This window comes from Polyodon spathula, chromosome 22, assembly GCF_017654505.1.
Source record: "Polyodon spathula isolate WHYD16114869_AA chromosome 22, ASM1765450v1, whole genome shotgun sequence".
Taxonomy (NCBI): domain Eukaryota; kingdom Metazoa; phylum Chordata; class Actinopteri; order Acipenseriformes; family Polyodontidae; genus Polyodon; species Polyodon spathula.
In genome coordinates this window covers 25,476,388-25,501,164 of record NC_054555.1, presented here as the reverse complement: position 1 = coordinate 25,501,164, position 24,777 = coordinate 25,476,388, and the positions used below count along the sequence as shown (strand labels likewise).

At 40.9% G+C, this 24,777-nt stretch overlaps 1 protein-coding gene and 1 non-coding gene across 18 annotated transcripts in view; both read right to left on the bottom strand.

Annotated features, from left to right (window-relative positions):
• The window catches only part of ep400 (E1A binding protein p400), a 30,626-nt gene that overhangs the window by 2,152 nt on the left and 3,697 nt on the right, over positions 1-24,777 (bottom strand). For 3 of the 17 annotated variants that reach the window (XM_041222843.1, XM_041222845.1, XM_041222852.1), the window contains 49 exons: positions 24,748-24,777; positions 24,447-24,566; positions 21,492-21,892; positions 20,992-21,279; positions 20,228-20,413; positions 19,940-20,080; positions 19,748-19,826; positions 19,389-19,505; positions 18,868-18,957; positions 18,346-18,453; positions 17,851-18,047; positions 17,507-17,684; positions 17,230-17,366; positions 16,935-17,104; positions 16,485-16,659; positions 15,656-15,792; positions 15,371-15,557; positions 14,960-15,129; positions 14,559-14,749; positions 13,635-13,955; positions 12,184-12,360; positions 11,477-11,647; positions 10,926-11,023; positions 10,523-10,815; positions 9,990-10,192; positions 9,531-9,700; positions 8,828-9,024; positions 8,566-8,677; positions 7,902-8,192; positions 7,610-7,693; positions 7,283-7,417; positions 6,947-6,991; positions 6,669-6,822; positions 6,173-6,408; positions 5,615-5,788; positions 5,261-5,308; positions 4,893-5,029; positions 4,742-4,798; positions 4,570-4,648; positions 4,214-4,390; positions 3,765-3,813; positions 3,568-3,677; positions 3,038-3,236; positions 2,571-2,725; positions 2,086-2,286; positions 1,483-1,654; positions 771-904; positions 367-516; positions 128-199 (listed from right to left, as the gene is read on the bottom strand). The exon at positions 24,748-24,777 is cut by the window's right edge. In XM_041222843.1, the coding sequence (XP_041078777.1) occupies positions 128-199; positions 367-516; positions 771-904; positions 1,483-1,654; positions 2,086-2,286; positions 2,571-2,725; positions 3,038-3,236; positions 3,568-3,677; positions 3,765-3,813; positions 4,214-4,390; positions 4,570-4,648; positions 4,742-4,798; positions 4,893-5,029; positions 5,261-5,308; positions 5,615-5,788; positions 6,173-6,408; positions 6,669-6,822; positions 6,947-6,991; positions 7,283-7,417; positions 7,610-7,693; positions 7,902-8,192; positions 8,566-8,677; positions 8,828-9,024; positions 9,531-9,700; positions 9,990-10,192; positions 10,523-10,815; positions 10,926-11,023; positions 11,477-11,647; positions 12,184-12,360; positions 13,635-13,955; positions 14,559-14,749; positions 14,960-15,129; positions 15,371-15,557; positions 15,656-15,792; positions 16,485-16,659; positions 16,935-17,104; positions 17,230-17,366; positions 17,507-17,684; positions 17,851-18,047; positions 18,346-18,453; positions 18,868-18,957; positions 19,389-19,505; positions 19,748-19,826; positions 19,940-20,080; positions 20,228-20,413; positions 20,992-21,279; positions 21,492-21,892; positions 24,447-24,566; positions 24,748-24,777 (7,703 nt within the window). The remainder of the gene's footprint in view (positions 1-127; positions 200-366; positions 517-770; positions 905-1,482; positions 1,655-2,085; positions 2,287-2,570; positions 2,726-3,037; positions 3,237-3,567; positions 3,678-3,764; positions 3,814-4,213; positions 4,391-4,569; positions 4,649-4,741; positions 4,799-4,892; positions 5,030-5,260; positions 5,309-5,614; positions 5,789-6,172; positions 6,409-6,668; positions 6,823-6,946; positions 6,992-7,282; positions 7,418-7,609; positions 7,694-7,901; positions 8,193-8,565; positions 8,678-8,827; positions 9,025-9,530; positions 9,701-9,989; positions 10,193-10,522; positions 10,816-10,925; positions 11,024-11,476; positions 11,648-12,183; positions 12,361-13,634; positions 13,956-14,558; positions 14,750-14,959; positions 15,130-15,370; positions 15,558-15,655; positions 15,793-16,484; positions 16,660-16,934; positions 17,105-17,229; positions 17,367-17,506; positions 17,685-17,850; positions 18,048-18,345; positions 18,454-18,867; positions 18,958-19,388; positions 19,506-19,747; positions 19,827-19,939; positions 20,081-20,227; positions 20,414-20,991; positions 21,280-21,491; positions 21,893-24,446; positions 24,567-24,747) is intronic. The other 14 variants (XM_041222851.1, XM_041222856.1, XM_041222860.1 and 11 more) reach the window with 10 other exon arrangements.
• On the bottom strand, positions 8,315-8,447 carry LOC121297638. The gene has a single exon (XR_005947192.1). It is a non-coding gene; the product is annotated as a small nucleolar RNA SNORA49 (small nucleolar RNA).

The window sequence follows — 24,777 nt, the reverse complement described above, 5'->3', positions numbered from 1 at the left end:
CGAGCCAGAGTGACTAAAAACAATCCAAACAACTCAAGATGGAAATGTGACAGGAATTAAAGGAACTTGTGTTCATAAACTACTGGACACATTTATTTTTATTATGTACTCATCCATTCATTCTTACCTGTGATGCAGACACCATTTGTTGGATATTGGCTACCGTTTGCTGTTGGACCATCTGTGGAAGCTTTGCAACCTTTTAATAAAAAAATAAATTATATATCATTTTTTTAAAAATCTTAAATCATATTTTTTTTATATAAAATTCAGTTCTTTGTGCATTGTGCAAGTGTCTCAAAGTGTCAAAGCTGTATCTCTACACTTTTATCACTGCAGTACTAAACATTAGCATTTATCATTTACCTGTATTTGAGTCTGGACTTGCTGCGCTGCTGATGGCTTCTGTGCCTGGGCAATAGAGGTTGTCAGAAACTGTGTTTTAATGCCTGGCTGGAGCTGGGCGGTTGTGTAGGTCACTTTCTGTTGTGCAGGCTGCTGAGCTTGGACGGTCACCTGAATAAAAACACAGATTACTACACAGCTACTGATCAGTGATTTTTAAAAACTTTTGATCTTTTGCCAAAACTGATAAGAAAGTAAATCAGCATGATCCTGATATTATAACACAAACATTGTTTAAAATATTCCATCAACAACTTTAAATGAACAGTTTTGACCTAGGACTTCCGCTGTAAAAGACTGCACTAATATCAAACATGTTTTTAATACTGTCCGAGGAAACACAAAGCAGGAAGCTCAAAAGTTACCTTCTGCTGCACAGTGGCTTGTCCCTGCACCACCTGAGTCTGCGCTGCTTTTTGCTGCTGGGCGGCTGCGTGCTGTTTTTTGAGACTCAGAAGATGCTGCTGCACCTGCAGCTGGTGCGCCACCACCTGGCCACCTGCAAATACAAACAACCACATCATCATCACAAGGAGCAAGAGTCCCATTCCAGTATTAATTCCTAATATGGAACGGCTCAATAAGATATGCCAGATCGAGGAGACTCCCATGGCATGGCAGTTTGATCCATTCCTGGTTTTACCAGGAGTTTATTAACAATAGACTAATCAAGCACAGATTAAAACCTGGAATGGGTGAAACTGTTATGCAATAGGAGTCTTATTTCTATCCCCTGCCAGAGGAAACATCAACATCTTATTTCCTTATAAAAAACTGATTAACAAAATATTACTGTTATGATAAGGGTTGGTTTCTAAAGTACATATTCAAAACCCCCTCCCCCTACTGCCTTTTCAAACACACTGATCATAACAGATTATCAAGATTATAGTAGAAGACATTCCTCTCTGAGAAATATATTGTTTTTCATATGAAGGAAAGTATTCAAATTGAGATGCAGGGGTTGGATGATCCACTTTTTCCTGCATCTAGAAATCAAATGACAAAACAGAGTATGCTTGGATTCCTGGCAACCAACCAAGAAGCAGGTGTGCTGAGCAGCATTCCCTCGCTCACCTGCTTTCTGCGGCTGTCCGATAGCCATGCTGATCCCTGCCACAGTGACAGGCAGAGTGGTTACTGCCGGCACAGACACCACGGGTGGTTTCGTCAGGGTCACTTGGGTGGTCTGTGCAGGCTGGCTCTGGATCTGCCCCGGAGCCTGCAGTTGGGTTCCAGCCACTCGTGTCTGTGGAGAAGTCATATTTTCCTTTAGGTCATTTCCACAAAATTACCAAAACTATTTTCCTTAAATAAATTACTGAGCTTAATTTGGCCCAGCTGAGCTTTTTTCCCCCTTGGTAGGTTTGACTAACTAGGTTCACTGTAAACCATGAAATGGCTCAAACTGCTATCCTACTGTATGTTGCTTGTAAAAGTAGTTGGCAGGCTCTGTTTAATGGAAGTTCCTTAAATATAAAAAAAAAATACATCTGGAAAGAAATTCTCTATAAGGTCCAAAAAAGAAGTACATTGGAGTCGTCAAACAATTCTACTCATTTTGCCCACTTTGAGAAACATGCCTTCAGTGACCCAAATCGATTTTCACTGAGCATTTTGCAACCTATAGCAGCACTCTTCCTTTTCAAGGTAGTCCTTCTGATTTCCAAAGGAACTCACCAGACGTGCGACCTGCAGGTTAGCGACTGTGGTGCCAGTGAGGACCGGCCCTCCTCTGGACGTGGTCACTGCGCTGAGCTGCTGCTGCTGCTGCGCCTGAGCTGCCTGTTGCGAGGGCTGATGCGTCTGCTGCTGGGCTGCTACTGCCTGCTGCTGCTGTAGCTGGAGTTTCTGCTTCTGCTGTATCTTCAAAAACTGTTCCTAAAAACAAGGAATTCTTTTTAGAGTGCATCTCCCCAAGAGTATGAGAACATTTTAAACTCAGAACCCCACATGTCCACTGACAAAAAAAAAAAAAAACATCTTTCATACCATGCTTCGTCACTGCGCCATACAGCCAAGCAAGACCACCACCGCAGCAAAAGCCTGGTAATAGCCAAGTAAGTGCAGCAGGCTCCTTCCCATTGAACTATCTAACAACGCAGTTACTCCAAAAAAGAAGCGCTGTCGTCTTGCAGATCTACACTGTTTCTCTGAAGTCGTACCTGAGTTGGCTTGCCGACAGTCTTTATCTGGGCAGGAGAGCCAGCCTGAGCCTGGATCTGCTGGACCTGCACCTGAGCCTGCTGCTGCCTCAGGAGTTGGAGCTGGGCATGGGTGATGCCTTTACCTGGAGGTAACTGCATACTAGGGGCTGTGGCTGGAGGGTGACATTCAAACAAAAGGCCATTCCAACATTGTTAAGGTCCAGTCACATTAAACACGATTACATTGCTTCAGTGCTAGTTTGACTATACTGTATGTGCACTCAATATACATAAATATGTATACATCGTTTCTGCAGTTTGAATGTACCACATACTATAGCTCAGCTAATGCTGTAGCGTTTAAAGAAAACTTTACAACATTGGCAAATCATAATATTGAGGAATGAAACCATGACATTGCAATTTAAGTTTGTCTTCCAGACATTTCTAAAACTGCTTTAAAATGTATACTTCTTTATTTTTACCTGTGTTAACCTGTGTGATCAGAGACCTGTTCTGCGTCTGCACTGGAGTGAGGGTGGTCGACACAGTTGATGCCGTTACTGGCGTTACGGTTCTGATGCCTTGGTTGGTTGCTATGGCAACAACCTCAGCCGGTGCAGCGGGGGTTGAAACTGCCCGTTGCTGGGTGTGCACCACCTGGGGGGAGGCGCCTACTGTTGTCTGGGAAGAGAAGGCGATTTACTAGATTGTTTATTTATTTTTACAGGATAAACAAAATACTGTTACTAACAATATCCCAGACTATTAACAATATTAGAATAGATTTATTGTATAAAGCAGCCAAACTCATCACTCTCCTTGGTTTTCTATTCATTTTCTAGTAAAAACAGGGCTTAAGAATGTATCAAATAATTGCTATGTTATTGCATTTTTAATCACCTGGGATATGCAAGCAAAATATCATTCCAGAAACGCTTTAAAAGTTTTCCAAGCAATTGCAGATTTTGAATAAGGCTTATCATCTGGACATTCAAGGGAAGGTAAAGCTTACTGTCAAAGTGGCAGGTATACCCGGAGAGGCAAGCCGCTTGTTGGTGGGTTGGAACGAGCTTGCTGGAACTCCTGCCACTGTATTTACGATCACATTGCCACTGACAGGAGCTGAAAAGAACAAGTGAAAGAGACATTAAAACAGCAGAACACACACATCTGTTTGTCATGCCTGTTGTGATAAATAGGGGTTCGTACCAGTCTGAAGACTTGTTCCAGCAGCTGCAGTCTTGATTGTTCCAGCCTGCTAATAAGGACAGAATAAAAAAAAGTGAATTGGTGAATGAAAAAAAAACAAAAACAACTATTAACCTGAGAACTTGCAGAAATGCTGTACACAGCAAATACTCTACTGTGCCTGCTGTAAGAAGGACAGCAGTACAGGGGAATGAATGAATGTCTCACATAAAACAATGATGATTCACATAAAACAATGAATAATGTATAACATAGAACAATGAATGATTCACATAAAACACTGGGGATGATGATGCTCTCGCATCTGTTCCTGTACACAGAAAAGATCCTTCCAGGCAAGAACTGTATAACTGTGCAAGCCAACCAAAGCTAAATATACTGTATGAAAATAAATAAAAAAACATGACAGCTGCCAAGCAAAGGCCTCAGTTCCAGTTCCATGCTCTTACCATTGAGGCTGTGTTGGTGATGGTATTTCCGGCAGCCTGGACCACTGCCTGAGCCTGAGGGACAGCCTGGGGCTGGGCTGGCTGCTGCGTCTGTGGCTGCGGGGTGGGTGGTGGTGGAGGCTGTGTGCCAGCCTGTTGCTGAGCTAACTGCTGAGCCCTCTGCTGCTCTGCCAAAGCCTTGAAACAAAGCATGCAGAAAATGCCATGCATTAGCACAGGGGTTTCCAAACTGCAGGCCGGGGTGCGGTTAAGCTTTAAGAGTTACTTCTTTTAATAATTACATTAATTTTTATTTTTTTTTATAAAAAAGGATGAACGAGTGGATATTAGTATATGAATACTGATATATAGCAAACCTTTTTCTCCTTTGCAATTCTCTCCGCGCGCTGTGATGCAACCTGGATAGGAGGCAGTGGCTTATCATAGTTGATTCCGCTAGGGGAAACAACACCCAAAAAGTGCGGTTGATTAGACAGAGATTTCTTTTGATATCCAAGGTAATAAAAACACTAAAGTAAAATGACCTACCTCTCTGCTAACACAGAGGCATGCTTAGGATTCTTCTGGAATGGATTCATACCCAGTCTGGGGTGAGAAAATACACAACAATTATTATTTTTTAAAGATGAATAATTATGTATATTCTAAAACAATTAAATAATTAAACGAAAACACTTACAGTGGCTTAATAGGTGGACTTCGCTTGCTGGCGATAATCTTCATCAACTCAAAGCGACTGTTATACAGGTGAATGTGAGTAGCACTGTCATCCTGGGCATAGATCTGACAGGTGCGAAGCGGACGGCTATTTTTGGACTAAAAATAAATAAATAAATAAAAAACCACAAACACATTAAAAGCATAAAACAAGCATAAAAGGACCATCTAAAAGTATTTATTCCTAACTGGTGTTTGTACTGCTTTTTTGGGAGTTCACAGAATAGTATTTATGTTATCACACAGAAGCAGTATTGTACTAACATAGATGCTGAAACTTAAAAAGGTCCAATATCAGCGTTTTGCAATTTCAATAGGATTGTAGCTTACCTTGTAAATGCTTTTGGTTTTCTTTTTTGGATTGGCTTCATAGACCAACTGTAATAAAAAAATATATTAATTTAAAAAAATAAAACCATTTAGAAAGGATTACTCTTTTCTTCATAAAACAAACGCTGTGGATGACACTTAAACCTGTGCTTTAGAACACACTTCCTAAGACTTACTTAGTTTTAAAAGGGGATGTTATTTAGGTGGGCTGACAAACAGATCTTATATGATATTTGTTTGCCTATTGAAAAGTCTCAAAATGCCTGATAATGCTTCATATCTTGCCCACAGCATCTCTTGCACTTTAGCTGTGATGAAGCCTGCAGGTTTAGCTATAGAAAGGCTCTTTCCCACCTTTCCTTCCTCCCTGGGGATGATGACGTTCTCGTATCTGCTCCGGCACTGTTTGGGGGAGCGATAGACCCGGCTGCAGGAGTTAACAACATCGCTGACCATGTCCCAGTTTGGTGTGTGCGCAGCTGAAACAATGGAGAGGTTCAAAGGCAGCTCGAGCAACTGCTTCACAGCCTGTGGGGAAAAGTAAAAAACAGACATCGTATTAATACAGTGACACAAAACCAAAACCTCCACAAACACAATGAAACACAATGAACACAATGAAAAAACAACCTTGCAGTGCACTACAAGTTAACACATTGTGTGCAGAGTATCTCCTATTGTTATAGGAGAGTTAATCTTGTGCAGTTTTGGAGAAAGTAATGCCCGAGTACTTATATTAAATCACAGCAACAAATACTGTACTCAGAAACTACTATTAAAGCTTTTTTTTTTTTTAAATCTACAAAAACAGGATGACATCTGTTAAACAACATAAGACGTACTGGAATTTGACAAATTCTTAACAAGATATTTGGTTGATTTAATACGTGTATTTTTATGCAAATCTCATACCTGTAACAAGGCCCAGTCCTCACTGATCAGCCACTCAGGATTGTCTTGCCCAGCCTCAACAGCAGGTTTGACAAGCGAAGGTAGAGGTTTAGCGAAGGGAGCCTGCTGCTTGAGTGAAAAGTTCTTCTTCTGGTCTTTCCCCTCTCTGCGCGGCTTCAGGAAGCTGCCCTTGTCAAACAGCGAGCGCGGGGGGATGACAGTCTCTCCATGACGCTGCTTCTTCTTCCTACCTGCAGCTACCACAGAGACAGCAAATTACTGCGCTGCACTAGTGTGTGAGAGAGACAGGACTCTCCCAATGCAAAGGAACAGTTCCTACGTCAACATTTTGACCTGACAGATAAAGCCCACCTATAAAGGTACCATTCTGCAAAAATGACATATGGATTATCTTTTGTACTGTGAAGGCAGCTATCCATGTGCTGTGCATTTGGACCAATTTCTCATCTACTTTGTATGTCCATACACATCCCTGTTTGCAGAACTAAACCCATACCTGATGGATCCATCTTAAGCCGCTTGTGTTCCTTCCTCACGTAAACAGGTGGCAGCTTCGATTCAGGCATGGGAGTGCTGTCATACATGAGACAGATCACAGAGTCGATGTAGACGTCATTGTCATCTTGAGGGGGTGTTGGTGGGGTCCACAGCTACACAGACAAAACACATTGTGTGAACCAATTACAACAAAAAAATCTATTTAAATAGAATCAAAATGGTTTGCAAAATATACCTTTAAAAAAAGAAAGAAAAAAAATGATAAAATTAAGTTACCGGCATTATTTCCGTCTGTCCGTCGGGACCATCATAGACATACTCCTAAAAAAAATATATATATGATAACTGATGAAAAACTTAATCATATTGTAAATAACTGGAAAATGACCTATGCTTTCCTATTGATATAAGAATATCTCCACTTGCGACCTTTGTGATAAGTCCATCAACTTAAAACATGAACATTTCTAAATCTTTTTTATATAAAAGATTTAAAAATCAATATTGGATGTCTGGCAGATCGCAAAAAGAAACACTTTACAGTTTGTGTGCATTCCATTATCAGATGAAATCAAAGAACTATTTTATGTGAGAGATTAACTCTTCAAATACCATGTTGTAGGCATCTTCACGAGTGTAAGTAAAGAGATCTTCCTCCTCCTCCAGCATCATTCTCTCGTCGTCTTCAGTCTTCAGTTTCTTCAGCTGCTCCACCTCCCACCCCTTCTTAGCAGCAATCATCTTCTCCTACAATTAGAACCATTAACCATCAAAGCAGGTCAGAGTTGTAAAGATTAGCAATTACAGCTTTACCATGAGGCACCCTCATCTTTACATCATAAATGATCCACTTGCATTCCAGCTAAATAAATGCAACCAAATATTTTGTTGTATAAATATTTTGTGTGGGGGAAAAAGAAAGGTGTTGTCAGTTCTTACCATCGCTTTCCTTTCTTCCTCTTCAGTGCTGGAAATGTGAACAAACTCCAGGTAATGTAAAGCATATTTCTCAATTGGAGTAAGCTGTAGAAAGACACATATTGAAAGAATAAAATAATGCACAATTCAGGTAACTTCACTTTCAACTACATATAACAAGCTGTTTAACAAGCATTACTTTGACATGTGCATCCAAGAAACGTCTGCCATACAACTAGTGTCTTTAGGATACTAGTACATGCATAACTAAATCACTAGCATGTTAGTTTGGTTAAGGCAGGTTTCACCTTACCTGTTCTACAACTGCTACCAGTTCCTCCAAGGGAGAAGGTTCGTCTTCATAATTCACATCTCTTTCCACACCCACATCATCTTCACTCATTTCTGCAGCAGTGTCTTCTTCAGATTTTATAGGAACCCCTGAAGCCCCTTCCTCACCAATGCTGTTTAATGCCTGTATGTATGGCCGTGCTACTCTGGGAGAGATGGTTTCTGCTGGAGATGGGTCCTGATGGAGCACCACAAACTCTTCCACTTTTTCTCCAGATCCAGACTCCACTTCAAACAGGTCCTGGATTGTTCGCTAACAAAAAAAAAAAAAAAAAAAAAATGTAATTGGCTTGGGAATTACAGGATTAAATGACCAATTTCAATCTTTAAATGGTCTGCAACACTTCATTACAACATTTGAAATTGATTCCTAAGTCTGTTGGCTCACATACAAGGCTTAAAGGGAATGCAAGCCCAATAAAGATGAAGGGCAAGCACTTTCTTCTTTCCCCAGACAATGCCAGGACACTACACTGCATTTGAAGCACCTGGAGTAAGGAAGGGGATTGATTGTATGCCAGCAGAAAGCACTGCACAAGAATGCAAAAAAACATTTTGAAAACAGCAGGTTGACACTTCGGTACTGTTACATGGCTCTACCAATTCGCTTATAAATTGTTACATACCTGTGTTAAAAAGGCCAAGGTGTAGTCAGTTCCCTGGGCAGCCACCTCTCTGATCAGATCCTTTGTTCCATTCTTCAGAAGCTTCTCTTCAATAGAGTTACCACTTCCAAGCCTGTAGTGAGGGGGGACAGCCATTATTCTGTCCAGACCATTTATTTCAATGCTTTGGGACAAGCTCAAATAAGTTATTGATTTTTGGCTTGGACATTTTAAATCACCCTATAGACATCAGTTGCTTCAAAGTTGCTGGTGTTTTGATTACCTGTATATATGGATATCCTTGGACCTGCCGATCCTGTCACACCATTCTTGAGTCTTGGTATCCATACTGGGGTTCAGGTCAGTGTCATAAAACACAACAGTGTCTGCATCCAGGACACTGCCCACCACAGAACCACACCGGTTTGAGAGAATGGTACAAAATATCTGCTTGTTCCTGTTGAAGTTCCTCATCTGTTCCTAAGTTAAAAAAAGTGTTTTCAGATGCAGATTTCTAAAAACAATATATATTTTGCAATGTCAACACATACTCCATTTGATGAAACACAGACACTAAAAGCATTATCCACCCCCAAAAAATAAGTAAAAAGAACCATTGTCTGCCACCAAACATGAAAAAATACAAAGCTCAGGCTACTGAAACATGATACAAATATAAGGAAAAACACTGTGTCTTAATCAAAGTATGACTATAGCAAGACTTCACAGATTGGTAATTGCTTGGATTGCCAACAATTTTAGCAATTTCTGCCAATGGTCCCTGCGCTGGGTGTTACAATCTAATCAATTCACTTCTATTGGTTCACATATAGGCCCCAAAAGGAACACAAGACCAGTCACGAGGGGAGGAAAGCCTTTAAATCTATCCCTGTATAATGCCAGCACACCACATTGTATTTGAGGCCCCTGGAGATAGCAAAGGTTATACCTTTGGATTAGCTTTACCGGAAGCCGAGATGAATTACCTGCCGCTGCTCGACCTGGGTTTTCTCATTAATCCTCACATAGGTAAGCTGGTGATAGTCCAAGAACTTTTCTAGGATGTCCAGCATTGTCACCATCTGTGTGAAAATCAGCACCCGACGGCCCTCTGATTTCAGCTTGTGTAGCAGAACTGCCAAGGCCTCCAGCTTCCCTGAAGGAAAAAAATTAAAAAAAATCACAAGTGACACAACGATGCATTGTTGTGCTCAAAACTTAAACCGTACACTGCTCCCCAAAATTCAAGATTCACAGAAAAAACTGCACAACTGTTAAACAGGAATAGATCACAAAATTGCTGAAGTCAGCAGCAGTCCAATTATACAGCAATCTGATTAGAAGTAGCAATCATTTAGCATAATAATTATTTTGGCATATTGCTGGTTTTATCTTAGAGTTACAGAACAAATCAAGTGGACATTGGGTATAAAACATAGACTGACCTGAGTCCATCTGTAACAGTTGAAGAGCAGGAAACTCTACAAGGTGGTTTGCAGTAGGGTTCCTCAGCTGTTTTGTGTGTGGAGCCATTTCTTGGTGGAAACTGTGTCTGAACATCTTCAGTGCGAGACTGTACTGAGGGGGAGGATTCGCAGAGTAAAGCTGTGGGGCAGGCGCTACAGCAGCTGGAACCACACAGACAAACCTGAACGGAAAGAAGAGACATCATTAACTATTTCAGTACAGAAGTAACTTTACAGGTGGAGTCATCTTTATACAGGTCTGCAGTGTTGAACGATTTAAAGACGAATGGCAGTACATCCAAGAGAGCATGTCTTGCTCTGGTTTAGTTTATTCCCCCAAATTGTTTAGTCAGGTTTTACTTTTCAAGAAACCTTTCTTATAAACAAAATGTATAGAATGATGTAAAATATATTTGTACTTTACCTTTTTTATGCAAATGGTAAAAACACACAAAGTCCTATAATACAAGAACATGTGTTCCAGTGATGGTTTCAATGTTAAATGTACGCACCGCTCTGCCATGTCCTGCAGGGCTTCTCTCTGCTCTGAAGTGAATAAAGCTTCTTGCAGGTGAGAAACAGATGACCTTGCTTGCTGGAGACTCAGGCAGTTGGCCCTGCCAATCCACCTCCAAGAGTTACTGGAGACAGTGGCAGGTTTGGGTGCAGGGTCTTTGTTGAACACAGAGCAGACTTCCAGGAGATCTGCCCCATAGAACACAGATCGACTGCATCTCCTCTCGTTTGCAGAAAACACCCTGTCTAGCCGTTCCTTAACAAGCTGGTTCCTTGCTTCTGAGGCCTCCTACAAAGCAGACGCAAACGTTTAAAAAAAAAAAAAAAAAAAAAAAAGCAGTGCTCTCAATTAGTTCAAAACGTGTAGACAGACATCCCGAACTCGGAGAACAGCAGTACCTGGGTTGTGGTTCCTGCAGCAGCAACTGCTTTCACACTTGCAGTCTGGTCTCCTCCAGCTGTGTTTGGAACAGCAGTCCTCACAACGACAGCTGGGGCTTTAAAGGAAACAGGGATATGATTGAATAAAGTAAAGTAATCTACAACATGAGTAAGTTCATATCTGTTGGTTCCACGAGTCTAGCTAACCAGTGAGGTAGATTTTTTATCTATCCCCAGACTATGCCGGGAAACTACACTGTACCACAAAAGTATTGGAGTAAGGAAAGGGAATTTTCCAAACCTCAAATGTTTTTTTTATTTGCGAGCAAAAATAGACAAAGGGTATGACATTTCAGATTGAATAGTTTGTTAACATGGATATATGAAAAAGATCCCTAAGTAAACAGTACATCCTGTGAGAATCTCAATTGAGAAAAAAAAAAAAAATCAGAGTGCAGCTGTGAACCAAATAAGACAGAATTCTGCCCCTACCACGTAAACTTCAAGTGACTTCAGCAAGGCAGTCATGCTAGTTATATCATTAATGAATGCTGTCTTGCGTCACTTACCCTTGCCTTGCACTGCTGTGGTCGTGGGAGCAGTGGCGGTCTGTGCTTGTTGGCTCAGCGCAGTCACAGCATTCTGCACAGGCTGGGTCTGAGATACAGTCTGCATTACAACAGAGCTCTGAGGTCTTAGGATCTGCTGGCCAGGTGCTGACACGATCTGCAGAATATTGCCTGCATGATATGCATAAAAAGCAAACCAAAAAAGGTACTTAGATAAGAGTTTCAAAGCTACGCATTTTATTTAAACTTTCCTCTAGCTAGATCCTGTGTTACTCTTATAATTTTCTATGTTCTACATTCAGAGTAACCCTTATACTGAAATAAGTTACACACAAAAAAATGTAAGTTTGGTCCACTGTGCTAAGTGGAGTTATCTTTCCTGTGCTGCAATGATGTTCTGCTGTTCTGAACGGAGTTCTGTTTCATCTTCTTAAGAACACTAACATTCTTTAGTGTTGAGTGAAACTGTTACAAAATTAGAGTATAAAGAAAAATGTCAAAAATAAGCGTTATTACAAGTGTTCGAGCGAACACAGGGTCCAGACCCATATGAGGGTGAAAAACAAACAAAAAACTGCACACTGCTACAGATGTATTCTGGAAAAATAATAACATTTTTATGTCTCAACAGTCACAATAATAATATGGCCAAAGAGAACAGCAAAAGGTTAAAAAAAAGAAAATATGTTGTTTTGCTTGTACATTACCGAGTGTACCTTGTAGCTGCAAGGGCTGTCCGGTTGTAAGCTGCCGCAGCTGGCTGGGGGACAAGGTAAATTTGTTGCCCTGAAACTGCAAAGTAACGGGTGTCTCGGGCTGGGTGATTCTACTTTGGCTGCCAGTAACAGAGGCGAGCTGAGCGATCTTCACAACCTCTCCACCTTCAACAAAGTGAAACGGCACAAAGTAGAGTGTTAAAACATACTTTTTCTAAAAAGCACAGAAAAACATATTTAGTGGCTTTTGTTAGTAAACAGGTGAGAGTGATTTTCATGCAAGATTTAAAAAAGGAGTTATTAGGAGCGGCAATTTTTGTTTTCATAAGACAATATTCCCCAACAACTTTGCCTTTTCAAAAGTGTACAGCAAATATATTAAAAGTTGAACAAAAAAAAATAAAAAATAATAATAATTAGAAATCTGATTACAAACAGTCTTTTCATATACAAACTCTGCCATACATTAAAGTTTGTTAATACTTATAATGAGTTATGTGCCATAAAAAAGTATCGTGGTCCTACATCAAGCAGCATTATAGGAAATGAACTGCACATTTAGATTTGCAAACACATGACAAATCTGTTACGAATTAAGATGTTAGGAAACATTCAGCTTCTGTAAAAGGCAGTGTCTGGTCCTTGGAGGAAAATGCCATCAGGGCAGGGCTTGGTATGTTAGCCAGTGCACATATAAAAAGGGTTGCCATGGAACGGACCATCCCGTTTAAACAAAATAAGGCACAGCAGCTCTGGGTTCAGTATTTCTCCTAGCAGCCGTGCCATATGGTTGATTTTAAAGCAAGTGGGTTAGTACCATAAGCAAGGAAAAAAAGGGCCAAGACGTAATCTTTTTCTGAAGACAGTCCTGGCAGTGACAGAACACTCATGCAGATCAGACAGAGGAAAACAGACACAGGGACACAGAGGCCAAGAGGAGATGCTGCTAAGGTGCCGTCAGTTTCAATAGCTAAACAATGGTGTCTGCTTTCACCGATTATAATAAATATTATTTGGTTTGGCATAAAGTTAACTGAGCTATATGAATACACTGAAACAAAAGATTCTGCCATTAGCCTGCGCTGCACTCCCACCTACAGGATAATCACATTTGGTCCATGTGTGGTTGAGAATTACATGGGACAGCAGGCCTTAACTGTGAAGGTATTCTTCCAGAACCAGTGACAAGGGAAAGGTTAAACTTTTGTCATATTACTGCACTAATCCAGTAAAACAACTGTCTTATTGAAACACGGGTAAGTAGATAAAGAAAGACAAAAAAAAAACCAACATATAAGTTTAGCAGTTCTCATCCAGAACAATTATATCACCACCTTGATGCAAGTCAGACAATTTAGCAGCATCCGATAGAGTCACCCCATTTTTTAAACATTTGTTTTGTGGCAGAAGTGGGAGGAAACGTGGAAGGGGAGGCCACTTACTGGGCAGCCGTGACTGGGCCTGGGAGGTAAGCACCAGCCTCTGAGGCAGCACGCTCTGCTGCATGGTATGGGCTGGGGCCTGTGGCGTGACCTGAGCCGGCCTAGAAACTGGCACAGGTGCAGTCTGGCCTAGCTGGGGCACAGCGCCCCCTGCAGGGCTGCTCAGAGCCTTGCTCACTGTGCTAGTCGAGGAGGTAGTGCCACTGCTGACGGAGGCTGCTGATGTAACCGTTTGCTGTCCTGGAGTGGGAGGAGTGCTGACTGATGATGCAGTGCTAGTTGTAGTAGTGGTCGGGGTTGTCTGAAACGGCATCCCTGCTGCTGCAAAGGACAAGGTTTGGGGTTTGCTTGCTGTTAGTTGTGTGCAGAGTAATCATCCACTGAGTAAGGTTCATTAGGAGTAAAGCAGCTACTTTTGGTAGCTTTTTTCTTTCACCCCTTTGGTTAACAGGCATCAGGAATATACTGTACCACATTTAAGAAAAAAAAAATGACTGCATTTAAGTTTCAGCCATCTAGTTCTGCTTTTGATTTTAAAGTTATAAAAATGTAAATATCAGACCATACAATTTTAAAAAAAGTAGCATTGACACAAACTGCTATGCAAACCAAATGTTATTTCTATCTCACCAGTAAATCCAATTAAACAATTTCCCTATTTTCAAAAAAATTAAAGCACAAATTATGTTTGGGAATGGATATTTAAAAATAAATAGTTATCCATATGAATTGGAACAGCCTGATAAACTATAATGGTTTCTGCACACAGCATAATCCATTCCATATAATTTTTTCTTTATGAAAACACACAAATGCGGCAAATTTTTTTTTTTTTTTTTAGTGACTGAAAGGTACAAATATTGGACATGGCCATCAAATACGGTCCCTGAAATGAAGTGTAACTAAACAGCTGTGCGTTCTTACCCTGTGTGGCTGGGACTGTGGTGACAGGAGATTTCCCCCGCACTTGACCCTGCTGGGGCACCGTAGCCGCGGTGGTGGTGGTGGTGGTGGTGGTGGTGGTGGTGGTAGGTGGTGTGCGCTGGGGCTGGGAACCAGGAAATGCAACAGTCCTGCCCTCAGGCTTCTGACTGTACTGCACTGGCTCAAACAACCTGCCACAAATGAGTTAAAAAAGGGATCAGAAGCGCTTATGTCGTTTACGCACTTAAGATATCTACAAACATGACATTATGTAGCTACAATAACTTTATGCTTAACCATAAAACATGCACTTTATTCCTTGAAATAGCTTAGGCTACTACTTAAATTTACAAGGACGGTACCATACAAGCTATCGATTGCTTAAAGATGGAAAGACATACCTGCTGGACTTTAATTTCACTTGTTTGGGTCTGGCTGGAGGGTCAGGGGCGCTGTAGATTTCCTCAATCAACTTCCTGGTCACCTTCTGCTTTGGCAACACTTCATCAGCTTCATACCTTGTCAGCTTGTTTTCGTTTCCGATCAAGTCAAACATAGACATGTCCACATTCTGAACGCAAAAACAAACATGTGGCTTGTGAATCGAAACTGCAGCCCGGGTGAAATTAACAGTATGACGAACCACTCATTTATCATTATGTCAAGGCAATGCTATAAATATCAGATAACAAAAAAATGATAACCACAGTCCAGTTACAAGGCATATATGAGAGACATATATATCCATTCTGCTTTTTGCTTTCCATTCTTGATAATCATATATTATTGACTAAGTGAACACATTCACACACCTTCCAAGGACCATATTGCAGAGCTCCCAGTACTAAGGAGGGTGTTGTGTACTGCAGTGCAGCGGACACGTAGGCAGACCGTGTGGTTCGAGGATGAACTAAGTCTGGGTGATTGCAGATCCTCTGAAGCTGCATCAAAACGTGAAGAACGCTAACAAAGTGACCGGTCTTGAGGGCTTCTTGGGCTCTGGGGAAGGAGGCAGTGAAAAAAATTACATTTACTTTTATAAAACTCTGACCAGGCTCTGCATAGCACAACAAAATGACAAGCTGTTCTTTCCTCACCGTGTCTGAGTCATAACATCTTCATACAGCATCTTCTGTCTGCTCGAGAGGCGACACTTCAGGATGTGCTCGTATTTCTTTGGCAGCTGCTTCTCAACGTCTCTCTTCGAGCGCCTCAAAATGAAGGGCTGAATCATCTGCAGTAGGAGGTGTCCCATTTAATATCAAAATAAATTCTAGGTACAGAATGCACAGGTCCAGGGGTTAAATTGGCGTGGAACAGTCCAGAGCGGTGTTCCGCCTCTTCAGGATTCCGTTCCAGGCCTTCTGATTGAAAATAAGATTCTGTTCCCCTTACAAGGGCTGTGACTGTTCCACCTCTTTTAAAATCCCAATTTAACCACTGCACAGGTCCTGTTCAATCAATTTTTTTTCAAACAGAGCAGAATGGTACAGAGTTGTAGTAAAAATAATACAAAATGAAAACCATCATAATTATCTTAATGGTTTCGAATGTGCAAAATTGATATAAAAATATATATTTTATATATATATATATATACTATATATATTATATATATATATATATATATATATATATATATATATAATACACACATCTAATTCAGCAACTTATGGATAACTCCTACAATAGAGAAATCAATCAAAACTTATGATGTATTTAAAGTAATGTACAGCTGAAATGAACTAAATAGAAGCAAGCAAAGGAAAGGTGCGCTCACACTGGGCTAGCTATAAACTTGAGCACAAAAAATCTTGATTCCAGTGGAGAAAAATAGAACGTCAAAGCCATCTGCTTACATGCCCCTCAAAAGAGAGAAGCTTTGATCGGACTTCAAACATATCAGCTATTCCCCAGACAACATACCCTGTGCAACCGGATAACAAGCTTGTGGCAGTACTCTTGGTTTTCGTCTGTCCCTGCCTTGACTGGGAAGTCTAGGTACTGTCTTGTAATTCCAGGTAAGAGGAAATGTATCATGGTCCACAGCTCCTTCAAGGTGTTCTGGAGAGGGGTGTTGATCAATAGCAGCCTCTGCTGACTGAAGAACAATGCATCAAAGTTTAACTGGGTTGTTTCAATACATTTCAAAAGTGGCATCCACCCTCCCGCACATTTTTAAATTGACTAAATTTTTGTGTCATTGATTCTGTAACTTTAATTCTAATTATTCAATTGTTTTACTTATTCTACAGGATTTCTTTTTTTCTTGGTTGACTGTTATCTATCTTGTACATATAAGTAAGTTTAAAACCTCATGATGGGTAATATAATACACTGAGAAATAGAAAGCTTTATAAAAGAAAAAGTATGAACCTTTTTAAAGTAAAGATTGCTTCCCAGTGTTTTTCTGTCATGTTCCTGAGAAGCTGGATTTCATCCAGTACCAGGTACTTCCACCTCTTCCTCACAAAGTCCTTGTGATCCTTCAGCAGCAGTTTGTAGGATGTCAAACACACGTGAAAGTTGTTTGACTCAGACCACATCTGGAGAGAAAAAAAAAAAAAACCCAGTAAGATTCAGGTTGTGATGACAGATATTTTATAGTAAAATTGTTATACAAAAAAAGCAAATATATTTGGACTGCAGATGAATTTCCTATTTGATTTACCTTTCTTTTTAATCTTCGCTCTTTTTTGTTGCCTAGATACAGCAGAATTTTCAAACCCGGGCACCAGCGCTTAATTTCCATCTCCCAGCTCAGAATTTTACATGTCCGCACCACAACCAGGTGTGGACCCCAATTCCCTAAAAAAAAAAAAAAAAGTGGAGATCAAAAGTAAGCCTTTCAAATCCGCAGTAAAAATACCATTCACAAACATCTTGCTGTATATCAATTGTTGGTTGTGCACCATGGGGAATTTAAGCACGGGGCTAATCATGCTTACCTTCTTTACAAGCCAAGTGTGCCAGGAACGCCGCTGTTTGAACAGTCTTGCCCAAGCCAGTTTCATCTGCCAGGATACCATTCAGGTGTTTCTTATAGAGACTCGCCAGCCAGTCCACACCAATCTGCTGGTATTCCCGGAGACTGCCATGCAGGAGAAACGGTGCCGCGTTCCAAAACTGCAAGACAAAATAAGCGGTACAAAATATAACATCTTATGCAATTTGTTTGCTTTGGGTTCCATCTAAATATTGCACAAAAAAATCAAAGCAAGTACAGTACAAGATGCAGTGTTTAAGTTTCTATGCACTAAGACTTACGGACACAACAGAAAACAAAACATACCACAGCGGTGGTCCTCGCGCTTCCCTTGGGCAGGATAAGTTCTGCAGCAGCAGCCACTTCAGCAATGTCTTTCCTAGGTTTCTGCCCATCAGTCAGAGGAGCTTTTGAGCTTTCTGGGCCTCCGTGCTCCTCAATGCTGAGCAGTGAGTCTATGAGGATCTCTTCATTGTGACTCTCAAGCAGAGACTCTTCCATTTCTAGAGGGGAAACATGTCAAACTACAACGCATAGCAACATACAAGTAGGACCTATCCATTTGAGAAGACCACACATAATTATATGATAATTCTTATGAAGTGGAACACTGGGTTGTTTAACAAGCTACTGGATCATCAATTTAGCTCAGTAGTGAAAAGAGTTTAGTTTTTTTATATTATCTCAAATATAAAACAATTCTTGACATTCTCACAAGTCTTTATTCAGATGACTATTACTGGAGCACTTTACAGGAGTAATAACCGAGTATCATACTGACAGGTGTCTTGACAAATATACCTTCATCTCTGTCTTCATCTTCACTGTGAGAACTAGGGTGAGGCCACTCAAAGTTTTCTGTATATGCACCAGCATACTGTTCCACCAAAGTGTCCAAAGACATCTTGGCTGAAAAGTGAAAAATCATGCAGTTAAAATTAAAAATAATTTCTATACCAGTCAATCAAAATTCCCTTTCACCAGACAATAGCCTTAATGAGTTAACCATCAACAATCCTAAGAATGCTAAGGCCTGACACTCTGCCACCAAGCAGCTGCAAGCACTAAAACATTCAAAATGAATATGCACATGTAAATCTTGGTCAAAACAGTCCGGGTAAGATTAACCCAAAGGTTTAGCAAAGCTTCTTGGCTGTTATATGCAGAATTATCACAAACACACAAGGGTTTTTAGCCATTTCCAGTCCTATTTATGTATTTAGATGAGCTCCCTTTTTGGGTTGTCTTGGTTCCAGCTGCTACTGAACTCCTGATCCTCTTTTGGATAGAATATCCGATCGAAGACTTTTTACGACAACCTACCCTCTTTATCCAGTTCTGCCAACTCGTTCTTATGATCTGCAGCTCCTTCAATAGCTTCCTGCTCTTCTAAAGTGCTCTCCTCATCCTCAACTAAAAAAGAAAATAATCACACAGAGTGACTAATAAAGGAGTTTAAAGTGCTTCAGGATGCTCCTGAGGAATCAGACTTCAATGGCTAAAGTTACCTCTGGAGTTGCAGTCACTGTACAGCAAGACCTGCACTGCAATAGGGAGTCAAATTTCCAACTATGGCAAATAGATGGAGTTGGGAGTTTCATTAGGTGAAGTACAAATGCTTTTTTATATTGAGGACAAACTTTATGAAATTGTTTCCTCTGTTTATTGTCCAAGAATTGTATTAAGACTCCCTAGCTACTTGATCCATTCAAGGTTTATCAGCCATAGTGCACAGGCTACATACAAGTATTTTAGCTAATAATAAAATTTGACATTCAAACAGCTGTGCAATGCAGAGATGGGTAGCATTATACATGTTGTTCGTGAACAATAAACTAAATTACCTCCTTCTTGAACTGCTGATGTGCTTGCTTTTCGTTTTCTTCCAGCAGGGGATAACTCTGAGATGCTCTCTTTTTCTGATTTAACTCCCGTTTCCTGAATAGGTTTGGCATTTTTTCCTGAAACAATCAACAATTTAAAAGAACCTTTTAGTTACTGTAAAACACTATGTATCTACTTTCTCTATGAGCAATTTTTTTATAAACTCAAACAAGATTCCATACGTTTTAGCAACGAAGGAAAAACTATTGTTTGGTGTAGAACAGCACACCTAGTGAATATTTAAGCCTGTTGAGTTCGAGAATTTGTAAAGGTTTACGTATGGCTTGGAACTGGGTATTAACCCTTCACACACACGCACCTTCTTTGGGTGCTCTGTGTAGGCTCAATGCTTTTCTTCTTTTCTCGTGGACCTCAATCTGTAGTTTGACTTCAACAACCTTAAATAAAACAAATTATTAAAAATGTAACAAAATAAAACAAATTTGATAATATACCACAGCGTTTTCCTTTCCTCATCATTTCTTAGGTTCCAAAAATGTGATACGTTTACCTGTTCAATATTAGCCCAGAAATACTCCACTTCTTTTGCAATGGCGCATGCAATACGCCGGAGTCTGGCTTCCTCCTCTATCTTCTCCCTTTCTTCTATCTGTCTTTGTTCATCATGGTAACGTGCACAGGTCCTCACAAGCTAAGAGATTCATTTAAGTTGTAAATGAGCCGATAATTATAAATGAAAACGCAAATATTAAATGCTACAATTCCACTCATGCATTAGCAGAAATGTCTTTCTAGCAATGTTGCTGGGACAACCTTATTGATTTTATTGATGGTCTACCTTCTTAGCAGCAGCCATCTTCCACCTCCTCTCCTGGGAAAAATCAGCTGCCATCCACTGCATCTCCTCCAGAAGGTAATCCCAGTGAGACTTGGGCCGCGGGGCATCCTGCAGTTTGGGCAGTCTGCTCATTGACCACAGGCCCTCTTTGCGCAGTTCAGCTATCCTCTGGTGGACCTGGTTTTCCTGCAATAAAGAAAGATTGCAAATGCACACAAGAAGTGTTTTTAGTAGAGATGCAAATACTGCACAGCTTCAAAGTTTATCTGAATAATAAAATAGCACATAATGAAAATAAAGTAAGTTACGTCACTGGCGTCATAAAAACACTGGATTAGTTTACTTTCTTCTCTTTTATGAGAGAAGCACATGTCCAAAATGCAGCATGATTATGTAGGCATATAAAACTCTTTTGTGTTAAAGCAAGTTGGAAGAACATGTTCATTGTCTCAAGTATAACGTTGGCACAGGTCACTGCACTGCATAAACAATTTAATTGATCAATGCTTCCTCAATCTTACTCTTATTACTTGATCTGTTTAAATAAATGGAGAGATTCCACTTCAGGGATGGAAATAAGACTCCCACTGCATAATGATTTGATACACTCCTGGCTTTACTATGAGTTTAGTAAGACGCACCTGAGCTTGTTACCTGTTCACTGTGGCTAACCAAGCTCGTAGTAAAAAATGAAATGGGTGAAGCTGCTAGGCAGTAGGAGTCTTATTTGCATTCCTGTACTTCATCAATGCATGCTTGCTTACCAGTTTAGCTTGCTCTGCCTGCTTGTCTTGAGAAACGTCTTGTGCACCACCCTGAACCAGGCTAGACATTTTTGGCACTGATGAAACAGTCAGTTTGGACTGAGAGATTGGAGAGAGAGGTTTGCTGGATCCTGGGGAGGTTCTGTGTGTCAGTGTTGAGTAGGTTGTAGAAGGCAACACTGTTCCTGCAAGGGGTGACTGTGAAAGTGAAGAAGTAGGTATAGAATTGATCATCAGCCGCTGAGAGGCCAGGGAAGAATCAGCACCAGGTCGCACCAGAGCTACAGTCTAAGAGGGGAAAAAAAAAAAGAAAATTAGATCAAATCAACTTTTCAAAATTACATATTTTAAATGTCTAACATTTAGAATGCATTGAGCATATGCATTTGAAATATTCTAGTACAGGGCTACATTTAAGAAGAAACAGTTAAAGTATATGTTCCAAAGATATAGAGAAATAGCTATGGTTTTATATAAATACATATGCTTGATCTTATTACCGCTTGCACTTGCTGTAGCTGGGCCTGAGACTGTGGAAGCTGCTGTGCCGTCTGCATCTGAGTATGAAGTCCTGGCTGCATTTGTTGCTGAAGCTGAGCCTGGAGCTGCGTCTGAGGGGTGTTAGCGATGGACGCTGGTCCCAGCTGCTGTTTAACCTGGACCTGGAGCGGAGTCTGGGGCTGAGCCTGGGCTTCCACCAGCTGCTGCTGTGCTAACTGCAGCCCGGGAGGGAGTGCGTTCAGAGGCATGCTGGTCGGCTGGAGTCTGCTTGGCAACTGGGGCGGAGGGGTGTGGAGGCTGGCAGCATTCTGGACCGGAGGCCCTTTGGATGGATCATACTGCTGCTGACTCTGCTTCTGACCTGCCATTTGAATGGTTTGAGGAGTTGGGGGCATCCCTCCTGTAACAAACAAATAATAGAAAAAAAAAAAATCTTCAGCAGCTTCACCACAGAGAAGGGTACAAGCTGACACACTAAAAACAGGCAGACACAGAAAGACTGCAGTCTTCGGTGATCCTTCAGCATCCATCTATAAAAATCAGGGTTAAAAGATAAGGATTTCAAAAGAACTTTGCAAGGGACCTTTGTTGGTTAAAATTGATGTTCAAGAAGAGCTGTGTTTTCTATTCCCGCTCTTGTCAAACATGTAATCTTCTGAACAGTTCCATACTCATCACTGTAATAAGGATTTTATGAAAGCTCTACTGCCATAAAAAATCTCATCTCTACTTAACTACTGCTGCTGCTTCTTCCTCCTCCTCCTCTGACCTCTATCTCATTCTCCCTTGACTGTCACTCTTTCTCCATCTCATTCTGCTAAAAACCTAGGTATTACTTTCGACTCCTCCATCTCCTCCCTGTCACACACTTGCCGCTTCTTCCTTAGCAACATTTACCAAATCCATCGTTCTCACTAGTTATTCCACTCAACTCCTTGTCCAAGCTCTTGTACTCTCCAGATTGGACAACTGTAACTCTCTCCTTGTTGATCTCCCTGCTTCAGCTATCCGCACCCTTCAGCTCATTCAAACTTCTGCTGCTCATCTTGTTTTCTCCCAACCCCTCTGCTTTACACTCTCCACTGGCTACCTATCTCTGCTTGCATTCAATTGAAGACCCTTGTTCTTACCTACTGCTCTCTTCACCACATTGCTCTCTCCTGCCTCCAATCCCTTACGTCTCCCTACACCTGCTCCCTACCTCTCCTCTACTGGCCGACCGGTCATGCCTTCCCTCCACTCTCCATCCTCCCATACCCACACCTTCTCTTCCCTAGCCCCTCTGTGGTGGAACCAGCTACTGGAGAACTTCAGGACTGTTCCGTCTCTCACTGCCTTCGCTGCCTCCTCAAACCCCACCTGTTTAGAATGCACTTGTAGATCTCTTGATCTACACCGCCTACTGTATACTGGACTTGCCTGACCTAAGCACCATGTTACTGGATGCGCAGCTGATGTCTTATATAATATTTTATTCTAGTAGTATTTGCACTTACTGTAAACTGCACTATTTAAATATTGTTTTTGCACTGCAATATTGTATTGCATAATAATAATAATAATAATAATAAATAAAAATTAAATTTTGATTTTCTACTCAATTTGAAAAGCCCAATTTAGATGTTGCCTTCTCCATGCAACCCACTTACCGATCAGGTCTGAAGATCAATGGACGACTTCCAGTTCCGCTGTCAATCACCTACTGCCAAACCTAAGTCTAAGTAGGGGGTCACTGAAGAGCAATGGGGCAAGCTAATTCCCCAGCTGATTCTTCTCCCTAACCCAGTGTATAGGCCAATGTGCTCTAGTGGGATCACTCTCACATGACTTACCTTGCACTCCAGTGCTTTAACCATGAGAGCCACTGGGGCACTGTCAAGCATTTCTGAAAAGCTAATTTAACATTTTGTCTTGAGATTTTAAAAACTAGTTTTGTATGACTTGATCCTTCTTGTTAAACACATTTAATTAACAAAAAAACAAAAAAAAACAACACATTCATTTACATGTTAGAATTGCATTGTTACAATTTACAAAAAAAAAAATCATGCATAAACATATAAAAAGTTGAATCTGTTTAACACATGATAACAAATGACATGATTAGAACATTCAGCACTGTTACATCATCACATTTGCAGCATGCAGTTGCAGTCTCATTCCTGCTGGAAAATTGCATTTAAATCCTTTAGTTTGTTTTGCATAAAAATACAGTTTGCAAAGCAGATGATACCAGCATGGCAGACACCCTTTTTTCACACTGCATTTAAGCTGCGCATTTGTGCAGAGCTGCATACATATAAAAGCTTCCGAGGCAGAAACCTGCTAGATCCCTGTACTTCCGCACTAGTGCTCCGAACTTGAACCGACCCGACAACCTTTTCTGAACAAGTAAGGCAACTTCCCAATAACCTCACCAACTCGCTACAAAAAAACAAGATTCTAAAAACGTATGCTATACAACAAACAATGGGATTAACCAAAGGAGTGATGGCACAACACAACACCAAATGACAAAAGAAACCCGTTGAGAATCTCTTTGCGCAATGGATGGAAAACCTGCTACGCGACCCTGGCTGAAATCATCCCTGGTCATGCACAACCTTGCTGATCACAAAACAAATTAAACGGCTTGAAAACAACTCAAAATGGTGGCCCTTCCCAATGAGAGTTCAGTAAAAAATAAACAAATAGATGGTATCTCTTAAAACAGGCTGCTACAGCTGTCTCCCTCCCACCCTCCTAACGCCTGCTTCCTTTCCGAAAACACTCACACTGCTCATGCATTCTAGTAATCTACCTCTTGCTAATGTTCAGGTGCCTGTGATGCTGCATGGGATATGCATTACCCAAAAGTGGTATTGTGGCATACTTAAAAGTGGCCGTTCCAATTGATTCAGGGTTGAAATACTTCCAGCAGCATACACAGAACTGCCTTGCAGTAGCTCTCCTACCTTGCACTGTTGGCATAAGCTGCTGAAGAGGAACCCCAGGTGATCCTAAAGGTGCTATACCAGGATGCTGGAAAACCATCCCATGGCGACCAACTTCAATCCGAGGCCTCCTAGCCTGATCTGGGATTTAAAACACACAATACCCTGATAACGCAAACACTCGGCAAAAAGCAATGACCTTCTGCAAACCAGTCACTCCCTTCGCGGATTTACTTCTACAAGCACTAGAAGAAGATGCCGACTTTCTAAAAGCAGAAGCAGTTTAGGAAAAAAACACGTGGATTAAAAACCCTAGTCCTACCTGCTTGTGCTAAAGCCTGTTGTCTTTTAA